The following is an 18,945-nucleotide window of genomic DNA, read 5'->3' on the forward strand; positions in this document are numbered from 1 at the left end:
GTACTTGCTTCTTTGATAACACCTCAACTCCAGGGGTTGAAATCGAGGGAGCCAATGGGGAAAAAAGATCACGGGTGAGGATGAAAACTCAACTCCTGTTTATTTACAAAAATAGATAATGCATATATAAGTATACATATATATATATATTAAACCCTCCCCCAGTACCCACCCACCCACAATCCCCTTCACTTGTACCGCCCACCTCCCTTTTATAAACAAAGGCTCCATGGTCCAAAGGCAGAGTCCTGATTGAATGGGCAGGAGCAGCACCAATAGCCTACATCTTGTAGGCTGAGGAAAGGCCCAGGGAGTGACCACAGCCCTGTCCTTGCTCATAGAGGGGGCAGAGGGATGAAGTGTCTTTTCAGTGGCCACTCAATCCTTAAATCCTTGAATACTGCAGAGAATGCGTTTCTGGTGCCCCGGCAATGTGATTCCCATCTGCGTCAGGTCCCTATGGAAGAGGGAAAGGAGGCCTTGAGTCTAGAGGCTCAGACCTCAGCCACCCTCTCAGGCCCAGGCTGCCTGGCCCCAGAGTTCTTACTCAGCTGTCAGCTCCAGCACACACTCCATGGTGTCCAGCCCAGCCGAACGGAAGTGCAGGATGTAGCGTTTCATGCGAATGGATTCGAGCCACTCAGAGACGCTTCGGTAAGGGATCCCATCAGAGCCACTCAGGCTGGGCAGCCGGAGGGTCACCCTGTGGGATTTGATGCCATGTTTGTTCCCTTGAAGTACAGGAGCTGGTTGGCCTGGGCCACCACCTTTCAGCCAGCACCAAATCTGATGCTTGCACATAGCTGACCTAGGCTCTCTGTACCTAAACTGGCTGTTATCTGAGCCTACTCCCTGACCTGTTTCCTGCTATGCTCCAAGCAGCAGGTGGGCAGCTGATTGACCTGTTCCATGGGTAGATCTAGGGAATGTGGATGCTATGGGCATCCCTAAGGAAGAATTCCCAGCCCTTCAGACATGAGTGCATCCTGACTAAGATAAATCAAAAGACAGGGGTAGGGGCCTGCTTGCCTTTTCCAAAGATGGCCACCTAGGAGCGGCTCTCACTTGCCACATTCAACCCCCCAACTGCTATTCTTACACTTTGATGGCCACAATACAATGAGTGTTCCTGTAGGAAAGCCAGCCAGAGCCAAAAACCATTAGCAAAGTAAATCTGCTGGGAGAAAAAATATCCAGCATTCCAGAAAGATTAGCACACACAGTCTCCAGCGTCCGAGGGAGTTGTGCTCCAAAAGATAGTCTCAAAAGTTGGAACATGGAAAACAATCCCAGAAACAAGGTTATATATGGTGGGTTTGATACAGAGGCCAGTACACCAGGCTGTCTTACCCGATAAAGCAGTTGAAGTCCACCCTTGCCTGGCTCCCTGACCTGACCCCCTCCTTCCACGTCATTCTCTACATTCTGGCCATGTTTTTGATAAAATACAATTTTGGGAAACTGGACAACATTTCTTGTTCTCACAGTCCTACCTCTGCAGCAGGGCTGGTCCTCTGCACTGATCGCTGCTGCTTTCCCTGTTCACAGGGCTGCTGCCCTCGTTCTGTACTGTCTGTGAACTGTCTGTCATTCCTCAGCTCCTTCTAGCCGAGCCATGCAGTCAGAGGTGGACTCAGCCTCCCTCCTGTCCCTACCCCAGCTTAGCTGCCCAAGCTCTCAGGAGCAGGTACCAGGCTGCAGCAAGGAGCTTGTACCAGGAGGTCCTCCAAGATTTGTTGAATCTGTGAATCTTTCCTCCACATGCAAGAATATATGTATATAGTATGTATATGGGGAAAAGAAATTACCCCAAGTCTCAGATGGCCACAGGAACACCAGAGGTGGGGTCCTAGTCACAATGCAACATAGTGGGAGTGACAAAAGTGACTGGAAAGGTTCCAGGGGAAACAGTGAGGTGGGTAATCTAGGGCTAACTCATGATAAGGTGGCGCACGCCTTTAATCCCAGCACCTCGGGAGGCAGAGCCAGGCGGATCTCTGTGAGTTCCAGGAAAGGCACAAAGCTACACAGAGAAACCCTGTCTCAAAAAAAACCAAAAAAAAAAACAAACAAAAAAACCACTCATGATAGATGGGATCCTACCTCTGTTAGCCTGGGCGTTCCCAAAGGGCATGGACTGGGTGCTATCTCATATGCCAGATTCTGTCCAGAGCTCCCCACGGCCCAGCATTCAGTGGATAGGCTCGACTGTCCATTTTTTATTCTTCCAGATTTGACCTCCACAAACTCCCATCCTTTCTGAACATACTTACCTGGGGTCGAAGTTGGCAATGGTCCTTAGGGAATGGGGGTCAGTAAGCAACTGCTCCAGGTGTGCCTGCAGCTGGAGGAAGTGAGGCCGACGGGTCCTGTCATAAGCCCAGCAGTTCTTCATGAGTTCATAGAGAGGGGCGGGGCAGTCCACAGGAGGGGGCAACCGGTAACCGTCTTCGATGCTTTTCATCACCTGTGGCAGGAGACAGGGAGGGATGCCTAGGCAAGGAGCTATATCTGCTAGGACATCACACGGAATTATGGAGCTCTAAGCAACCTGACCAGGGTAGATGGAGTAACGAACAAAGAAGTAACAGAGAAGAGACCACAGGAAATAGTACCAAATTGGAGTTGGAAAGAAAGTTATAGGGAAGGACCATGTTAGGGGGTGTAGAAGAGACAGGAGGTGTGTCAGGGACGTCATGGGGAAATAGTCCAGGTTTACCTCTTGATTGCTCATCTCCCCATAAGGCTTGTCACCAAAACTCAGCACCTCCCACATTACAATCCCAAAGCTCCACACATCGCTGGCTGTGGTGAAGATCCGGTGGGCAATAGCTTCTGGGGCTGTCCAGCGGATGGGGATCTTTCCTCCCTAAGAAGGCATGGCATCGGAGAGTGATGTTTCAGGGCACGGATGAGTACAAAACGGTGTGGGAAGGGAATCGGGTCTCATGCTTGTGCATGGGTCATCAATGTGAGTGTGGATGGGGCTCTCACCTGGGTTTCGTAGGTGCCATCAAAGTCATCCAGGAGGCGGGTTAAGCCAAAGTCAGATACCTTGCAGCACAAGTTCTGATTCACCAAGATATTCCTGGCAGCCAGGTCTCTATGGACGTAATTGTGGCCACTGAGGTAGTTCATGCCCGATGCTATGCCCAGCAGCATAGCCACTAGCTGACCAGGAGCTAGCTGGTCCTCTCGTTCCTGTAGTGGGATGAATGTATACATCAGAGGATGAACAGTCTCCCCACAAGGCATGGGGCTCCATGGTATGACCCCTCCTGAGCTGGCTCTCTGCCCATCTCACCTTTAGAAAGGCATCCAGGGCTCCATTCTCCATAAATTCTGTGACGATCATGATGGGCTTTCCTGAGACACAGCACATGCATCACACCCAGGCCCAGGTTTCCCCCCTTTGGCATCCTGCTCCCCTCCTCCATTGCTCCCACCCCATCCCCCCTTCCCACACTTTCTACTCCCGTTCCTGGGGATGACTGCATACTTTTTGTGACAACACCTTCTAGGCGGAGAATGTGTGGGTGATTGAACTGGCCCATGATAGTTGCTTCTCGAAGGAAATTCCACCACTGGCCATCTGGGGATGTGTCTTTCAAGGTCTTAATGGCCACGGTCTTGCAGTCTTGGCTGGGGAGTCTCAGGGCTCCCCGATACACTTCCCCAAACTCTCCTAGGTGGGATGAAAATAAGGTTGTGGTCTGATGCAGTCAGGCTACCTCATGATCAGGCAGTGACACCTCTAGTACCAGTTTCTCCTCGCTGGAAATCTGAGGAAGGACAGAGTTTAGGTTGCCCTTCTGGAGAAGCAACAGTCTGGAACCAACCTGAAGCTGGGCAACCTAACCACCACTGTCTTCCATGGCTAGCATGCTGCTTGGCTTATGTTAAGTAAGTACTCACTAAATGCAGAGGGACTGAGCTGTGTTGATGAAGGACAAGCTGGTCCAGGGCTAGTGCCCAAGTAACAGGAGGCCTGCCTGTTTCCTGTGAATGAGCTCCCTGGTCACAGTGCTGGCTTGGCTGCATCATTGACAAGGACACTGCCAAGCTTTGTTCTCTGCTGAGATCTATTTTCCCTGGTGACCCAGGGGATTGGGGCAGCGCGAGGACACTGGGCCCCTGATGGGATGGAAGGCTCTCTTAGGAAGGCTCTGAATCTCTCCAACTTTGGGAACCATCTGAGAACAACCTGCAGCTTGGCATGGTGACACCTCTATGGGTAGAGATGAGGTGTTTAACATTCTTTATCAGAAAGCCCATAACCACAGAGCAAAGTGTGTAGGAGGCAGAGGCTGCTCCAGGGCAGAGCAGTTCAAGGAGGATACAGGATACAGCAGGGCACAGGCTCATCTGGGAACTCAGGCTTGAAGAAAGGAACCTGCGGGCAGCCGCGTGCTACCACACAAAGGGGACCAGCTATGGTCACAGCAGGACTTACCTTCCCCTATGACAGTGTCTACAATCAGCCAGCCTGGGTCCAGTTCCTGGGCAAAGTCCAAGGCTCCCTGTGCAGGGTCCTCATAGGCCTGGAGGTCCACGTAGGGTTTTAGCCACAGCTTGTCCTCTAAGGAAGACAAGAGGGCTCAGCCACTGCAGTATACACTTCAGGGATCAGAGCATGGGGGTAGGGAGAAGGGCAGACAGCTGAGCCCCGTCTCAATCCTTCTCTGCTCTCTGAGGTGAGCCTGGCTCTTTTCTTAGCAATGAAGCCTCCACCACATCCCAGCCTTTTTCTTGTCTGTGCTCCAAGCTTCTTTGTCCTACTGTTCAGGGTCCATAGTGGTGGCCAGAACTCAGACCCTGGAGTAAATTCCCTGTCCAGAGTTACCCAATCTTCCTATGACTTGTGTCCCCAGCTTCTGACCCCATGCTGTCCAAGTCACTTACACCTCATTCAACTCCCAGATGAAGCCTCCCTTCAATGCCAGCTACTCAGACAGACAGCAGACTTTCCCTCTTGCAGAGCCACCTAATGAGGTGACAAGCAAGAAGCCCACATGCCTCAGAGGACTTTAATCCCTTCCTGCCTGGCCTCAGCTCACGGACCTGGCCACCGAGGTGGAGAACACTGCTCAGGGCCCAGGGTGGCTGTGCAATAGGACCAGAAGCTAGTAGATAATTGCAGAGGAGCTGCTGACAGTTAGCTATCACAGCAAAGTTAATTAAACAAAATTAATTAGGTGGCAAAATCCGAGAGCCCTAGGGACAATATACCCCACCTACACTCCCAGAGTTGACCTAGGCATCACACACACACACACACACACACACACACACACACACACACATACACACACACACACACATATACACACACCACTGCCTCACCTCGATCCACATTGGTGACACGTTCACGCTGCCTCTGCTGTCTCTGCCGCTGGCCTCTCCTGCAGAGGAGGTAGGACAACTTCTTCAGGGACCCAGGGAAATCTCAGTGGTCCAGTGGGCTCTGGCTGAATTTGCCACAGACATGAGAACTGGGTGTGGGGCACATCTGAGCTTTGGTTTTAGGGGACAGGAGGATCATCTGGGGGTACAGGCAGGGCTCCTAACAAGGCAGAGGGACCCCAGATAAATGGGTGTGGAAGACAGAGCCAGCACCTTGAACGGAAGACATAAATCCCGATCAGCAGAGCTATTCCAAGCAGCAACCCAAAGATGATGGCCACAATCTCTCCTCCAGTCAGGCTCCTAGAAACTGAGCATAGGGGTCAGATGTCTGGGGGTTCATTAGTCTTTAGGGGTGATAGAGGCTAAAAGGTAGGGTCCTAAGTGTATACCCAGAGTCAGTTTTTAAGTGGGCATTGGGTCTGTGTCTCTCTTTATAGAGATTATTGAGGAGACACATGTGCATATATACAGAGAAGAGCAAGGGTCATTAAAAAAATAGAAATTGAGCCGGGCAGTGGTGGCGCACGCCTTTAATCCCAGCACTCGGGAGGCAGGCAGATCTTTGTGAGTTCAAGGCCAGCCTGGTCTATAGAGCGAGATCTAGGAAAGGTGCAAAGCTACACAGAAAAACCCTGTCTCGAAAAACCAAAAAAAAAAAAAAAAAAAAAAAAAAGGAACTGAAGTGCCTCTGTGAGATGATAATTGCGTATGTTTGGGGTGGGACAAGAGGTAGATAACCTACCTGGTGGGCTTGTCCGAAACTCATGGTCAGGGGAGAAAGGGCCAGGGCCCAGTGGGGTCAATGTTCGCACTCTCACAATGTATGTGGTGTCTGGCTGTAGTTTTGTCAACAAGACCCTGGGTTCCGGAACCATCTGGTGCCATTCTTCGTCCTGTGGGTGGGGCTTGCATGAATGAGGCTGTGCTGAGCCACCCCCTTGGGAAAGCCAGGCAGGTATGGAAGGGCCTGGACAGGGTGGGCTGCCACAGTAAGGTCAGAGACCTTTGCAGACATTTGTCCCGCAAAAGCCTGTTAGCTTTGGATGTTTTCCCCAATGCTATACCCCTAGCTGGGAATGTTAGGGTATACTAAACACTAAAGGGGGTGTCCAAGTAACTTTCTGACCTGGTTCAGTACATGCAGCTCATAACTCAGATTCCCTCCAGGATTTCGGGGTCGGGACCCTGCCCAAGTCAGCTCCAGCTGCCTTGGTTCTTTCTTCACCAGCCTCAGGGACAGGCCAGAGAGTGACTCTGGACACGTAGAATGACAGGATTGAATGTGGAAGGAAAGCAGCAATAATTGAAGTTGCATCTCCACTGCGTCCTGCCCACCACTCATCCCTGTGGTCTTGGGCTTGCTCCAGGCTCCTCACCTGCATGCCCCATGTTGATGCTGAGGGAAGCGCTGCTGGGGCTGGAACTGTCCAGTCCAGACACTCTGTTTTGGGATTTGATGGTGAATGTGTAGTTGGCATAAGGCTCGAGGCCTTCCACCTGCACAGTAGATGCGGTGAGCCCCGAAGCCCCTGGGGCGAAGCGCACGCCTTTTCCGCAGGGTTGACAGGGACCCCCATCCTGTGCGATGCCTCGACACTGCAAGCACTCCACGCTGTATCTGATATCATGGCGTCCCCCTGTATCTTTGGGGGGCTCCCAACGCAGGGAGAGCTGAGTCCCTGATACAGAGAAGCTCAGATTTTGGGGAGCTGACGGGGGACCTGTGGGAGAAGAGGAGTCATCAAATAGGCACCCATTTTGCTCTCCCCTTGGCTACTGACCCCTGCTTCTGTCCATCATCCCAATTACTGATGCTCTCCAAAGCCCTCATGAGAGGAAGTAGTGTAACCACACCTCTGCATTCTAGAGAGATCAGAGGGCAGGGAGGAGCTGTGATCAGTGCCTGACACCCTGGGTCTCCACTACTTGGCAAGCTCTGGGAAGTCCTAGCCCCAAGGAGGGCCCAGTAACTGCTGCCAGATTGCCAGGCCCTGGCTGCAAGACTTACGTGTGCATGCTACCTGGGGGCCCTCCCCAGGGGCTCGGTAATGTCCATTCTCACAGGTACAGATGGTGGCCCCCTCAGACACTGCTGTGCTATGTTGGGGGCACTTGAGACAATGGAGTGTTTCCGTGTCCCTTCGGTAGGAGCCAACAGGGCAGGCTGGAGAGAGAAGACGGGCAGAACCATGTTTTTTGTTGTTTTGTTTTTACACGGGAAAACCAACCCTCCACATTCTTTGCCCCACTCCCTGGAACTGGCACACCCCTGCAGACATGTCACTTAGGTTAAAAATCATGGAAATGAAGCCCTGTTTTGGCACCTGGAAGGCCCACCCAGGTGGGTCCCTGGGGCTTCCTACTCCCCCATTTCTTACCGGTGCATCCCACGCTGCCACCGCGTTCCTCATAGCCAGGCTTGCAGTGGCACTGGCCCACAGGCACCAGCCACTCGCCATCAGGGCTGCAGTGCATCCGTGGTGTACCTGCGGAACCCGGGCTGACCTGTGCATGGGAGACGCAGGTTCCAGCCACTTCGACCAGCCCTCCAGGTCCAGGGAGAGTGTCCGGGAAGTGGGCCAAGCCATGCACAGTCTCTGCACAGTGCTGGTAGAACACTCTTACGGACACCAGGGCCACGCAGGAACCCGGGTTGTGGAAAGCTAGGTAGAGGCCACGGTGGGTCAGGCGGCCCAAGGAGCAGCGTTCTATGTTCAGTTTCACAGAGCCAGACTCCAGGTCTCTAATGGTGAAGCTCTGGTCTGCAGCCACGGTGGTTACCTAGGGGGGACAAAGGAATGATGGCGAGCCCATGCTTCAGCCCTGCATCACACACAATTTTTGGTGTCATATAGGCTGACTACCTCTAATCCACAATTCTAAAACCTGAAGTGCTCCCAAGCCTGACAATGCCCATAGCATGCCACAAATGGAAATTTCTATATATTATCTCATGTGATGGATCACAACAACAATGCAATCATTTACTTTGTATAAAATTACTTCAAGCTACATGTATAAGACATATATAAGACAAATGAAATTCATAATTCGAATTGGGTCCCATCCCCAAGATATGTCTATATAAATACTTGAAAGTCTGAAATCTGAAACACTTCAGACTCAAAGCATTATATGGATAAAGAATGCCCAATTTACATAGCCATGGTGGAAGAGCGTGATGTACAAGGCCCCACGGTAAGCATTTTGTAGACATGCTATACAGCTCATGTCTTACCATCTTACTTAACAGAAGAAGAAATTAAGGCTACGACAAATTAGTCCTTCTAAAAGACAATACAGCTATGACATGATGAAGCTAGGATTGGAACCCAGGCAGTGGACTGCTACAGACCATAAACTTTTCCACTACTGGGAGGTGTTCCCAAGCTTGGTGCCAATGAGGTGATCAGTTACAGAGTGTGTCATAACTAATTTATTACCAATAACAAACTTTACAACCTTCGCCCTTTAGAAAGAAATGAGAGCACATCCTATAATAAGCTCAGACTGTTTTGCTTTCTAGCAGGTTTCTACGTTATGAAAGAATGTCATGGTACTAGTGATTGGCAGCCAGGAACTACCCTGTGTAGTTCCAGGAATACTCTTGGGGTCATGTCACATATGAACATGATGGGCACTGAGGTAAAAAGTCTGAAAACCTCCACAATATACTCCCCTTTCAACCATAGCACCACACTATTTCAATGGATGCAAGTAATAAGGCTATTACATGATGTGGTAACCAATGTTCAGAGAGGTTAAATGATTCCCTTAAAGTCAGAGCACAGCCAGTAGTACTCAGTTCAGCCTTTCTGGCCTTCTGTCCTGAATTCTTTCCCTTATTCTACATTGACGTTTGCCCTGTTCCTTCTTGGCTGAGCTGAGTCATGACTGAGGATCGAGGTAAGGGTCTATCTATAGCAGGGATGGGATTGCATGAAGGGGCAGTAGCACCTTTTGGAACAAAGGCCGTCGGAGCTGAATGCCCACATCCTGGTCACTCTCCATGTAGAGAAGGTTGAAGGTCTCCTTGCATCCCAGAGGCCCAGCTCCCCCTGGGAAACTCTTACAATCCCGCACAGTGAACTGCAGCTCTACATAGACATGCGAAGCTTCTTCCCCTCGGTAGATCCAATTGGAGCGAAGCCAGTGGTTAGTGTCTCCACTTTCCTGTACTGGGCAGTCCTGATACATGTACAGGGGTGTCCCATTCAGCATTTGTTGCCCTTCACTCCACTGCAAGAAAAGAATCAGACTCAGTGACCAGAGCTGATGAAGAGGGAGTTGGAGCCAGAGTTCCCAGGTTAATGTGACTTGTCCTGCCTCACTGTCCTGCCTCCCAGCCCCAGGAGAGTAGGTTAAGTATTTCAAGCTGGGGGGTTATTTGGGCTTGAGGCAGATAAGGTAACAACCCTTTTACATCCTAGCCAGCTCTGGTTGGTCCCTTAATTTCTTTCTTTTTGGTTTTTCAAGACAGGGTTTCTCTGTGTAGCTTTGCGCCTTTTTCTGGAACTCACTTGGTAGCCCAGGCTGGCCTTGAACTCACAGAGATCCGCCTGGTTCTGCCTCCCGAGTGCTGGGATTAAAGGCGTGCGCCACCACCACCACCCGGCGGTCCCTTAATTTCATCTACTTCAATAAAAGAGTATGGACAGAAATTTCGACCTATTTAATCAGCAAAACTGTCAGATATCCCCAAGGGCAAAGCCCATTCAAAATCCATCTGCCTGTTTGTTCAAAGCCTTATTTTTCAAATAGCAAAGCCCCTCTGCCCTTGGAGGACAGGGACAAGCACAGAACTTTCTACATGGGGATCTCACACTCTCCAATATTCCTTCTAGTTAGAGCCATCACCGAAATCTCAACAGTGAACCGGACTCCCAGGCACCACCCAGTCTGTCCCTTGACTTTTTTCTTTAACATTGAGAGGATTTTTAAACCTAGTAATCATAATGGCTGACACTACTATAACTCTCCGCAGGCCGCTGATACAGGGCCAGTATAGAGGGACTTACTCGGGTATTAAGAGGCAGGGTTGGAATACAGAGCCAGGCACTTCAGGTCCAGAACCTATGTTCTTAATCTTCACATCTCTGCTTATTCTAGCAGGTTAGGGACTGACGTACGAAGGTGAGGTCTCCCCAGTCCTTCCACCTTTCTTCTGAGAGGTAGCCATTCTTAAGGGTTTGAAACAAAGCTTTCTAGATCACTTTCAAAACCTCCTGAGGAACTGTCTAAATGGTTCTGTGATTTTAGAATAAATGTCATACAAGGGCTGTTCTGTGACTTCCTTTGTTGTAAGAAATAACGCTGTGGAATTATGCCTATAGAATATGCATACAGACCTGTCTCTTGTTGCAATATATAAACAGCACCCCATCATACAGATGCACCATAATCGTCTAATCATTCACCTATTGTTGGGTAATTATTTAGTTCCTATTATTTATTTATTTATCTATCTATCTATCTATCTATCTATCTATCTATCTATCTATTTATTTATTTATTATTACTTTAGGGAAGTAGACTGAAGAATGTAAGATTTCTATTGAATTGAGTGAATCAATAGATAGACCACAAATTTTATAAGATGTTGCTAAATTGGCCTCCAAAGACTTTATCAGTTTACATTTCTACAAAAAGTGCAAGAGAATTCATTTCTAAAAAGTTCCTCAGAAGGGATACTAATGCTCTTTTTATCTTTTGCCAATCCTATGGCCAAAGCAGCTTAGCCTTTCCAGTCTCATTTCTTTGAAGGGGGAGAGCGCATGTTTCTCTTTTGTTCATTGGCTATTTATATTTTTATTAAACTCTGCTATTATTCACTTGTGGGAGCTTTTTAAAAAATGCAGTATGGACACTAATTATTTGCTTGGTATATATGTTTCAAAATATTCTCAGCCATATCACATTTTTGCTAACGGCACTATTTATGTGAAAACCTATTTTCCATCTTCCCATAATAACATAATATCTTTGGGGCTGTGTATTATGCCTGAGATCATACATTTCTTTTTGTCTTTTGTCTTGAAAATTTTGTAGGTTTGGTTTTTTTGGTTTAAACTTTGATCTCACCAGACTTGATTTTTTTTTTTATATCTGTTCAGAGAAGATGGAGAGATGTTTTCCCTTGCATTCTGTCATAAAAATTACAGATATTCAGTTGTCAGTATGGTGACAAATCAATACTTTCGGGGATCAGTGTACACTCCAAAATATATTTATTTGGTTATTGAGACGATTGCATGAAAAAACAACTATAAATACAGGGTTAGCTCATACAAGCTGCCCTTCGGTAAAAGACATTTACGTCTTTGGAGGGGATTGACATTGTGAGCTATCAGGAAGTACCAGGAAGAAGGCTGCTCAGAGAACACTTCTTTTACCCCAGAGACTTTCAAATGGACACAGCAGGGAAGCCTTTGTTCGCTTCACACTTGGGCCAGTCACCACCTCTCCACCCCCACTCCTTTCCAAAACTCAGGATGACACACAAGCTTCAACCCTCTGAACTTTGCTGGAACTTCATCCTGTGTGAATGAAGGTAATTAAAATAGTGTTTCTCCTGTTAATCCATCATCCTTTGTCACCTTCACAGGCTCACTTAGGGAGAGGGTAGGAAGTTTTTCTGTCCTCAGCAATACTTTGCACATTGACTTAAAATTCCGTGGTCATCCATGTGAAAATAACGTACATGTGGATATGTGTTTGGACTTCCTGGGTGTTCTTGTCATTATTCCAGGTTTTAATTACTGTTGAGGTTCTGATTATCTGTTGGTGGGACAGATATTGTACTTCACCAGCAACATTCTTTCTCTTAAATATTTGCTCGGCCAGATATAGTTAAGAAAGAAGCACGCGGTGCTCACTTTTGCAGCACATATACTAAAATTGGAAGGACACAGAGAAGATTAGCATGGCCCCTGTGCAAGAAAGAAAGAAGCATACAATTTCACAAACCATTTCACTGATATTTTGGATGCCATCCCATTATTTGATGGAGAAGAGACTGAAGCCCTAAGAACGATCATCCTGAGATTTTTATTCCACTCCAGTGAGCAAGCCCTCATGACCAAAAACAAAACAAAACAAAACAAAACAAAACAAAACAAAAAACTAATTAAGAATTGGTAGGCTGGGGCCATCTTGAAGCACACAATTCTGCATTATGTCATAGAGTTCAAAGATCAAGAGGGGTGTCCAAAGGCCACAAACCTGGGAAGAAAGGGTACCTGGAGTTACTGTGGGGAAGCTCTGCTGAGGAGTCAAAGAAAAAGGCGTAGGGCACAGGCAGGTGGACAGGGTGGTCATGGTAATGTGCGGCAGACAGTAGCCAGACTGCCAAAGCCGCAGCTGGAGCCTAGGGAAACAGATGTTCCCAGCTGTAACTGCCTCTTCCAATTCCAGCAGTGACAGATGGGGGACAGCTATCATCCAGGGCTAGCACTGAGGATCCTTTCATTTGACACTCAGGAGTTGCTGGTTGTTACATATGTGTATTCTGGGAGCTCGGCTCTATGGACTTAACTGGTTTTAGAAAGGGGGGACAAGGAAGAGAGCCGGATGGGAGCATAGCTGCTGACGGTGTACTGCCCTTCTAGCACTGGACTGTGAAGGGGGCCTCGCTTCCACTGGCGCTCAATTAGGGAAGACTTATTTGGGTGGGGCTGGTGGAGCCACGAGGAAAGGCCAGTGGGAGCCAGCAGATGGTCCTGCTGCCTTCCTTGTGGGTGATTAGCTGGTTTATGAGATGAGGCACCTATTAGAGTTGGCCTAATCCAGGATTTTCCAAACGGCCCCTCCTGGAGGATACATTATGGTTTAGTCTATTAACTCTAATTATAGGCCACTCTGTGGAAGAGCTCAAAGGGGAGCCTCGACCCTCCAGTCCAAGGGAGAAAGAAAGCAATAACTCATCCCAGAAACAGCTGCAGCACATGCCTTAGGTACTGGAGTAAGGAAAGGAAATCTAGAGAATAGGCCCAGGACCAGTAAGTAAGTCTCCAACCCCAGAGGTATTGCCATGTGGCGCTAAGTAATAATAGTCTCCAACCCCAGAGATTGTCATGTGGCTCTAAGGCCAGCTCTACTGGGTTCCAGCAAGGGTATCTCTGGACTTTAGGCTTGAATACATTTTTTTGTGACGCATTAATAATCCACCTCTGCTCACTGGTTTCAGGGACACCTAAGGTGGGAAGGGACCTGGAGATGGTTTTTTCTTTCTCAAACAGCTGGAACACCTGGTGTTTGTGGAGCCTGCCTGGGAGGGAGAGAGAACAAGCCTAGTGTTCAGGGGCCTTGGAGGGGAGCAGCTTTTAAGTTTGAGGGAGTCAAAGACCTTTAAAGACTTTGGTGAAAGTTTTGGCTCTCCTCTTCAGAAAAAAAAATCCGTACATCATTTACACTTTGATGGAGCTCTCTAATGTTCTGAAACCCATCCACGTAACTCCACTGCAGTGAATAGAGCTGAGACTTCGATGCATTCATTCTAGGTCTCTCTCTCCTCTCCTCCAGCTGATAGCCTTCCTTAGCATAGGCATGCTCTCCCTAGGGGATGTGAACTCAATCCCCGCCCCCTCCCCACTATGGTAGGAGGGTGAGGCATTGGAGAAAGTCCCAGCGGAGTGAAGTTTGACACCCCCCAACCCCCAAGTACCATTCAGGAGGCTCTGACTCAGCTTTCCCTCCCCCACCAGAGGAGACACTTCCAGTTTTTCCTGCTCTTTTCTGTTCCTCCACCCACCTCTCCACCCCATTTCCCACTGGCCTTCAGACTTGAACTTTCCCAGGTCCTTTAGACACTTACCCCGTCCTCTGGGGGATCCAGAAGCCAGCCCAGCTCTCCTTGTGCTTTGCTTGTGTCCATCAAAGTGACTGAATGGGGAGAAAACAACGAGGGTGTCACCTAAGGGGGAGGGGGTGCCCTACTACCCACATTGGGTATTCTGGGACTCCCGGCCCGAGGCTGCCACATTTTCTAATGGTGTGACATCCTGAGGCAGCGGGAGCAAAGGGGTCCAGGATTGAGGAATGAAGCGCTCCAAGGATTACAGTGGATTGCTTCGGAGTGTGATGGGAGCAAGGAAGAGTGGGGCGAGGGTTGGGGGCTGTCCTGAACCAGAGTCAGGACAACAAGCGTTGGAAGAGCAACCTCAGACACTGCACCAGCGGGGTCCGGGAGGACTGTAGTACCCATCCGCTGCAGGGATGCCATGGGTGGACGTCAGGGAAGATGAGCCTTTGCAGTCCTGAGTGGGACCCTGGCAGGGGACTCCTGGTGGAGTTTGACTTTTGCTGTCAAAGGCCAGCTCTGGTAGGTGAAGGTATAGGAGGAGGGGCGCTAGGCGCAGCTCCGATTTTGGGAAGTGGGAGGGGCACAGTCAAAGAGGGTTTGCAAACCTTTATGGGTAAGGCTGTACCCCTACGCCTGGGAGCCCCCGAGTCCTAACCCTTCCACCAGTGGCGGTCTGTCTGTGGTCTGGTTAGGCTGGCAGAAGGAGGCTTTCCACCTCGGACTTCCCAAACTCAGGGGTGGGCCCATGGAGGGTCCCATGATGCTGCAGTGGGGAGTACAGCTTCCTGGCTGTGGTCAGGAACTCCCTCTCCACCCACAAAGTAGGACTGGTCAGCAGAGGGTAGGGGTGACTGAGCCCGTGGGCAGGAGTCTGGGGTTAAAGGCCAAAGACTGCCCTGGCCAATCGATCTCCCCGCTACTGGGGCGAAGCCAAGGAGAAGGAGTGGGGCGCGGAGAGGAGGGCCTCCTCAGGAATGCCGGCTCTTGCAGGCTGCTGCCCGCCGGCCCGGAAAGGGAGAGGGAGGGGGGTCGGTACCTTCCTCGGCGCGCGCCCCCGGGGGCAGCGGGGCGCAGAGCAGCAGCAGCCCCAGCAGCAGCAGCAGCAGCAGCAGCAGCGCGAGCCCCAGGGGCCAGCGCCGCTCCATGGCGCCGGCCGGGACCTGGGACCTCGGCCCCGACGGCTGGGCCAGGTCGCGAGGGACTGGGCGAGCCAAGCCGGCCGGGCGGGGGCGGGGGGGGGCGGGACCAGCTCGGGGGCGGGGCCTCGACCTCACCTGGTTCACCTTCTTAAAGGGACAGGAGGGCAGGAAGGAATCTTGTTAGACAGGTAATAAACTTTTAAGACCTGGAGGCGTCTTGGTCGGAATGAGACTGAGGGCGCCGCCTAGTGGGCGTTGCTAGGAATTGACCAGACATTTCTTAAGTGTAGCCTAAACCCAACCCAGTTTTCATCCCGCCTTCAACCTAATTCGGCTTGACTTGAAGGAGATCTCCGTACTTAATTCTTTTTGTTTTCGGCCGACTCTAGACTTGTCATAGTCACTGGGAAAGTCAGGAGTGGGAAACACTCCTTCATTCTTTTCGGCTTAGATGACGACCATGCAAATTGGTACAATACTTAGCAAAGGCATGAGGAGTCTTCAGAGGGAAGCTGGCGTGACCAGGGTGTTAGGTGGCAGAGATTGAGAAAGGCTTGCAGGCAGGGAGCCTCAAGGTGCGCTCGGGGAGTGGCACACGGACCAGTTTGACTGCTGGGGTACGACATTTGTCTTGGGAGCCAGAGCAGAAAGACAGGTGTGGAGCAGAGCCAGGAAGGTCTTGGTAAACACGCGGAGGAGTTTGAACCTTACCACGCACCCGCAGAGGGGACAGGGCGACCTGGGGGAGCATTCCCAGTATAGTTTTGGAGAAGAAAGGAGCTTGCTGCTTATCTTAGCCTTAGTGGTGGCAGCTCTGGACTCTCCTGTTCTTTTGGGACTGCCTCCCATCCTACTTAATAGATGTCTGTTCCGCCTTCATTATGTATGTGCTCTAAGCTCAGAGACAGTAGCCCAGTCCTTTTGCTAAACAAACTACTTGTCTGAAGAGGAACAGGGGTGGGGAGAGCAGAAGTCAGCCCACACCTGACTAAAAGGAAAGCAGAACTGAACCCCACAGAGGAGAGAACAGGCTGACAGAGTGAGCTCTGAAGATCGCCCCACTCTTCTTCGTTCCTTCCTGTCTTCATCCCATTAGCGTGACTCACACATTTTTCTATCATTTAAATTGTTGCATATTTTGGACAATGTACAGGAGGGAAGTGGTAGATTATAGACAATCTATTTAATTTTTAGAGTTAATGCTTCTCATTATTTTCCTTTTTTTAAAAAATATAAGTATTGCTAGTTAAATACAGTCCCCCATCTCTTGGCTTACCCTATAGTCATTAGAAAAATAATGTTCAACAGGAAGAAATGAAATGTGGAATAGAACTTTCTTTCCCCCTCTCTGCAAAGCCCCAAGCTAACTGCTGTCTACTATCTCTTGTGGTTCCTCTCAGAATTCTCTCCCTATCTCCATGCCATTTTATACTTTCCTCCTGCCTTTCCCTCCATGCCTCCACACAGACTTGCTTTTAAATTGTGGGCAGGGGGTGAGGAACAGAGGACACACACTGCCTTTGCACCAGGGATCTCTTTCCCGATGTTCGGCATCTGGGAAGGAGGAGGCTCATGCCTGCTCTTTCCAGGCAGAGCGTTGTGATTTCAGCAGGGAGGAATGGGTGAAGGGTGCGAAGCCAGCAGGAGCGGGGATGGAGCAGCATTGGACAGTCACTGCTAGGAAACAAGCCAGACGGGTGAGGTAATGCATGTGCTGCTTCATGGAGTTTGTTAAAGTTAGAGGACCCTCGGGACTCAGGGGGATGAGAGAACTGTGTGGTGCAATGAAATACGGAGTGCTGAGCTCTGGAAAGGAACCTTGTTTTTGCTTTAGGGTAAATTTTCTGTCCCAGCGTGCTATTTGTTTGCTGTTGTTTTTTGTTTGTTTGTTTGCTTGCTTTGTTTTTGTCAACATGACACAAGCTGTGGTTATCTGGGAACAGGGAAACTCAGTTGAAGGATTGCTTCCATCAGATTGGCCTGTGGCAATCTGTGAAGGCATTGCCTTGATTCATGATTGACATGGGAGAGATCAGTCCACTGTGGGCAGTGCCATCCCTGGGCAGGTGGTCCTGGGGTGTGTAGGTAAGCCAACTGAGAAAACCTTGGGATGCAAGCCAGTAAGCAATGTTCTTGTATGGCCTATGCTTCAGTTCCCACCCCAGGTTCCTGGCGGATGATGTTCCTTTATGATGGACTATAAACTGTAAGCTGAAATAAACCCTTTCCTCCCCAAGCTCCTTGCATATGGCACCTGAGTCCTCTACCTTCATTCAAGGTGGTCTCAATGTGACATCTCTTTCTGATGTTTGTTCGGACGAGAGGCACTTTCAATTTTGGACTCTGTCTTTGGCCAGCAGTACGACTGTATCTTCAGCTTTGCTGAAACAACATCATATCTGAGGCCATTAGGACTCCGAGTTAGAAAACTTAAGTCCGTTCCCTTAGCTGCTCTGTGCGTTGGTTTCCTTGCCTGTAAAATGGGATTAATCATGCCCATCTCACAGATCAGGAGTGACAATCAGAAGGGAGAAAGTCCTTCCTTATCTGCTACATTCTGAGCAAATGCTAATTTGCTAGGACACCGGTGGAGTCTGGGGCTTGTGATGCTCTCCCATAGGCCCCTCACCTCACTCCTGAGCTCAATAACCTCTGTGACTAAGACATCATTCTTTTTTTTTTACTTTTAAAGTTAACTTTATTGAGGCCTGACAGACATGAAATAAATTGCACCCATTCTGGGAGTACGTTTCAATGGGCTCTGACAAACGCACAGGCCCTCATTACGGCCACCTCAGCCCAGACACAAACTGCTCCCATCACTGAGAAGTAGTTCCTCGTGCCTCTTTGAACAACAGTCCCACTGCGGGCCCCAGGCGTATGTCATCACAGATAAGCATGGCCTTTTCCAGAATTTCATTCGTCCCTGGGGTCCGGCGCTTCCCCTTCAGCAGGATGTTGCAGGATGTCCCTCCCTGTTGCCCATGCGTCAGCTGTTGGCACTTGTTGCTAAGCATCACCCTCGGTGTGGATGTCCTAAGACACCGCTTAACAATTCCAAGTGAAAACTGAGAACGCTCGCTCTGCTGATTCCCTAGCGGCTTAGGCCTCTGATCCTGGGGCCTCCCACACGGACTCTGCTCCTCCCTAGTGAGAAAGAACTGTGTGTCAGCTTCATCCTTACCCAGCAGTTAGGAAAGAGAGCTGCAGTCTTTGTAGCCGGGACTTCCCCCGGACTCTTGCTTGTTCCTGTAGCCTTGAACTTCACACTGCTTTGCTTATATTATCCCTGACTTCTCTCCCTGACGGGTGCCTTTCTGACCCAGGACACGGTGAAATTACACTCAGCTAAGGTCAAGGCCTTCTGTGTCCTTAAAGCTCTGGTTAAAAAGCAACTTAGATCTTTAGAAGGGTAGCCCATAAGGCTGCTAGTAACCACTCGGAGACCATTGGTACAAATTAATGTATCAGATCTGGTCCCATGTAGATGGGACCAGAACAACTTTGCTAGTTACATGGGGCCGGCCCACACTTGCAGGAGTGAGATTTAGGAGATTGTGTGGGCTGTGGGAGGGAAATCTAGCTCATAGCTGTGTGGCG

General features: G+C 49.7%; 1 protein-coding gene and 1 non-coding gene across 2 annotated transcripts; one reads left to right on the forward strand and one right to left on the reverse strand.

Annotated features, from left to right (window-relative positions):
- Nucleotides 1–175: 175 nt before the first annotated feature.
- On the reverse strand, nucleotides 176–15,382 carry Epha1 (EPH receptor A1). The gene is made up of 18 exons (XM_059257650.1): nucleotides 15,243–15,382; nucleotides 14,219–14,286; nucleotides 9,364–9,645; nucleotides 7,785–8,187; nucleotides 7,415–7,570; nucleotides 6,783–7,127; nucleotides 6,533–6,660; nucleotides 6,149–6,299; nucleotides 5,617–5,713; nucleotides 5,344–5,402; nucleotides 4,454–4,579; nucleotides 3,500–3,685; nucleotides 3,305–3,366; nucleotides 2,995–3,201; nucleotides 2,720–2,869; nucleotides 2,274–2,467; nucleotides 548–703; nucleotides 176–457 (listed from the first exon to the last, which is right to left on the reverse strand). The coding sequence occupies exons 1-18, from the start codon at nucleotides 15,349–15,351 to the stop codon at nucleotides 379–381; spliced, it is 2,958 nt and encodes a 985-aa protein (XP_059113633.1). The 5' UTR covers nucleotides 15,352–15,382; the 3' UTR covers nucleotides 176–378.
- On the forward strand, nucleotides 12,274–12,377 carry LOC131907513 (U6 spliceosomal RNA). Its single transcript, XR_009378421.1, has one exon. It is a non-coding gene; the product is annotated as a U6 spliceosomal RNA (small nuclear RNA).
- Nucleotides 15,383–18,945: the final 3,563 nt, after the last annotated feature.

This window comes from Peromyscus eremicus, chromosome 3 (assembly GCF_949786415.1).
Source record: "Peromyscus eremicus chromosome 3, PerEre_H2_v1, whole genome shotgun sequence".
Classification (NCBI taxonomy): Eukaryota; Metazoa; Chordata; class Mammalia; order Rodentia; family Cricetidae; genus Peromyscus; species Peromyscus eremicus.

Excerpts from the sequence above, each read along its gene's own strand:
- Epha1 (XM_059257650.1), bottom strand. The coding sequence starts at position 15,351 with ATGGAGCGGCGCTGGCCCCTGGGGCTCGCGCTGCTGCTGCTGCTGCTG. Across the intron at positions 3,202-3,304 it reads CCCTGGATGCCTTTCTAAAG|GAACGAGAGGACCAGCTAGC; the intron begins GTGAGATGGGCA and ends ATCCCACTACAG. Across the intron at positions 704-2,273 it reads ATTGCCAACTTCGACCCCAG|GGTGACCCTCCGGCTGCCCA; the intron begins GTAAGTATGTTC and ends CAAATCCCACAG.